The sequence below is a fragment of the Nelumbo nucifera genome, chromosome 1 (genome assembly GCF_055504915.1).
Source record: "Nelumbo nucifera cultivar China Antique chromosome 1, China Antique-T2T, whole genome shotgun sequence".
Classification (NCBI taxonomy): Eukaryota; Viridiplantae; Streptophyta; class Magnoliopsida; order Proteales; family Nelumbonaceae; genus Nelumbo; species Nelumbo nucifera.
In genome coordinates this window covers 65765407-65768475 of record NC_142649.1, presented here as the reverse complement: position 1 = coordinate 65768475, position 3069 = coordinate 65765407, and the positions used below count along the sequence as shown (strand labels likewise).

The window sequence follows — 3069 nt, the reverse complement described above, 5'->3', positions numbered from 1 at the left end:
GATATGAAGAAGAATTTGGAAAGAAATCCTTTTTGGTAAAAAATAACTGGGTGTAGTTTAGACATTTTCATACATCTTGTTAGAGAATTCTAACAGAGGGGGTTTACTTATAATTGTGTTATAAAGTTCACGTGGTTTAGGGGAGGTTTCAGCAACTACTAGAAACTTGGGGAGGTGTCAACAATTTATCACAATTTAAAATCAAAATTGGGGTTTTGTGCTTTGTAACTATCAAAAGATTCAAAACACAAACAAATCATGAAACTTACCCAAACGCGACCATAGTAAGAGTGACCAAAAGTATGGCTTTCTAACCAAGGATCGGTATCCGTCACCATGAATACACCTTCACTAACCCACTTCATAGTCTCACCTAACACCTTTTAGTAATGTATTGGCACTACTGCTTCAATTGAAGAAAGCACTAAGCCTCTATATACACAGATATTTTTCAAACTGTACAAAGAGATGTGCAATAAAGCAAAGAAAAAATGAAAAACGACCACCTCGAATCCGCATTCCCCTCTCCACCCTACTTTAACCCACCCGACAAGGCCAAGCAACTCCCCCGCGACAAACATGGAGGGGGGAACAAGGCAAAACAAAAAATGTTGAAGGAAAAAGATGGTAGAAAATATCCCTCAATCCACCTAGCTACTTGTATCTATTCCTCTCCGTATCAAAATTAAAAGAGGAGAAATCAAACAGCAAAGAAACAATAAAAGAACAAAACAATAGCCTGTCAATTCTCCGCTTCTTCACTTCAAAAGATGCTGCTGCAGCTGATTACGACGATAACAAAGAATTTATTTTTCGTCAATCACCTCGTCATCATCGTCGATACCGTAGAACAAAGGATCCTTAAGGAGGTCCGAGGCAGATGGTCTGTTCTCCGACTTGGCCAGACACTTCTCTATGAACGCCCTGACTTCTGAGTCCTTGACCTTGTTCAGGGCCTGAGGTTTCACCCCGGCTGTAACCTTCTTGTATATCTTCACGACGCTGTCGCACTCGCTGTATGGTATCTCTAGCGTCACCATTTCCAGCACGCACATACCGAACGAGTATATATCCACCAACTCAGTGTACTCCTCCTCGTACAGCTCCGGTGCCATAAACTCCGGTGTCCCCAGCACTGAGTGGGCCGCATGGCTCTTCCCCACTATCGTTGCTAATCCCAGATCTCCAATCTTCACCTGTCCAATGTTCCCGTTGATGAAGACATTGCTGCAATTCAGATCTCTGTGGATGACGCAAGGTTCGTGAGTGTGGAGATACTCCAGACCCTTGAGAATCTGCTTGGACCACTTCTTTAGGGCCTTCATCGACACATGGCGATGCTTCTTTCGATATTCTCTCAGATTACCCGACGTACAGACCTCTGTAATGAAATTCAACGTGTTCTGCTCCTCGTCCATCCACACATTGTACAGCATAATGATGTTGTTGTTCTTCAAAGTCCTGAGCAAACGAACCTCCGAAAAAAGGCGATCTATAACCGAAGCATCCTCGATGAAATTCCTCAGTCGGACCTGGTTCCATGCCACCTCGATTCCTTCCTCTTGATCGAACGCGCGATAGACCTTTTTCACCGCGCCAGCACCAAGCAGATCGCTATACCGACCGTATCGTCCCGTGGGATCCACCTCCACGAAAGGCTCCGCATCTTTGTCGGACGGATCAGGAGTCACACAAGGCATCGTCCGATGTCAATATGAGCCAACGATCACCAACACCGGGAGAGAAACTCCTAGTTTCTGGGTCTTAAACCCTAAAACCAAGATAAAAAACGTTCAGACACATCACATCGGCAGAAACGACGACGAAGAAAAATCCAAAGAAGCTCAGACCGGACGAAATGAAAGAAAAAAAAAATCAAGCGTTGGAAATCGAAGCTCCATATACAACGATGGCCATGGCTTGGAACTCTTGAGTCTCAATTGATCGAAACAAGAAAACTGAAAAGATTATTAAATTATAAAAACAGAAGCAGAACAGATTACCATGAAAAACGACGTTAAAGCTTCTCCGTTGTACGAGATGCCGGGAGACATCTATCGGACTTTCTTTGATCTTTTTCGATCCTAGGAGTGACAGTAAAACAACAAAAAGGCAGACAGAGAGGCTGAAAAAAAAAAATCTGTCAGAAAACAAACAACAGCAGCACAGAAGCACAAAATAATGGAAAAAGAAAAAGATTCGGTAGAACCCTATTTATAGACGGCGAACTAGGGCTTGCTTAACGTAAGAGTTAATCGTAATAGAAACCGAGTTAGGGTTAAATTGGTAAAGCGGAGCTGAGTTTTTGACGTTATCAGATTAGGAATAAGAATCCTAATCCTAATGAGAAAACTCTTATAGGATTATTAGCATTTAGCAGCGGATTTGACAATATCTACCTTCCTAAATTCACATAGAAGTAGAATATCCTCTTCCTCGGAATCTTTCTAATTTTCCTTTTTTTCTAATCTAGATTTACCTTCTTGTTCGGGGAATTTGCCAGCTGTACCAAGGAAATGGAAAGGATCATACAATTGTCATCTTTTTCATCTAAATCTAACGGTCGTACATTCCATACTCAAGCATAGACTTAAGACTAAACGTGTAATTTGGACCCAAATTGGAGGATAATTACGCGATTGTACTCGTTTTCCTTTTATTCCCAGGAAAGTAACGAGTATCGTAGTTAAAGTGGAAGGATAGGAATCCCACTTAATGGTCTTTCATCATGTGAGGATGTGACCTGTGTAGTAATTAAGATAATTTTTTTTTTTTTTAAAGGCATTAATTTTTAATTGAATTTAATCTACAGTTTCACTCGTAATACGGGGGGCTAATCGTGATTATCATGTGAACGTTGGCGGTCAACAGTGAAGGTTGCCTTCGTCATAAAGGATGTGGCTGGCGATGAATTTACCATAAGACCCTTCTAGGCCTCTCTCAAGCATTCTTCTTACCCATCCGTTCCAGAGTACGTGGTCAACAAAGATGGAAGCTGTAACTGAAAGGTCTATCTGGGATTTGCGCATACTGGGGGGAATTTGTTGACCAAGTTTTCACACGTCACGG

The 3069-nt window shown here is 41.8% G+C and overlaps 1 protein-coding gene across 1 annotated transcript; it reads right to left on the bottom strand.

The window, feature by feature from the left end:
* Nucleotides 1-407: 407 nt before the first annotated feature.
* On the bottom strand, nucleotides 408-2345 carry LOC104594200 (Protein kinase superfamily protein). Its single transcript, XM_010254388.3, has 2 exons — nucleotides 2004-2345; nucleotides 408-1771 (listed from the first exon to the last, which is right to left on the bottom strand). The coding sequence occupies exon 2, from the start codon at nucleotides 1698-1700 to the stop codon at nucleotides 807-809; it is 894 nt and encodes a 297-aa protein (XP_010252690.1). The 5' UTR covers nucleotides 1701-1771; nucleotides 2004-2345; the 3' UTR covers nucleotides 408-806.
* Nucleotides 2346-3069: the final 724 nt, after the last annotated feature.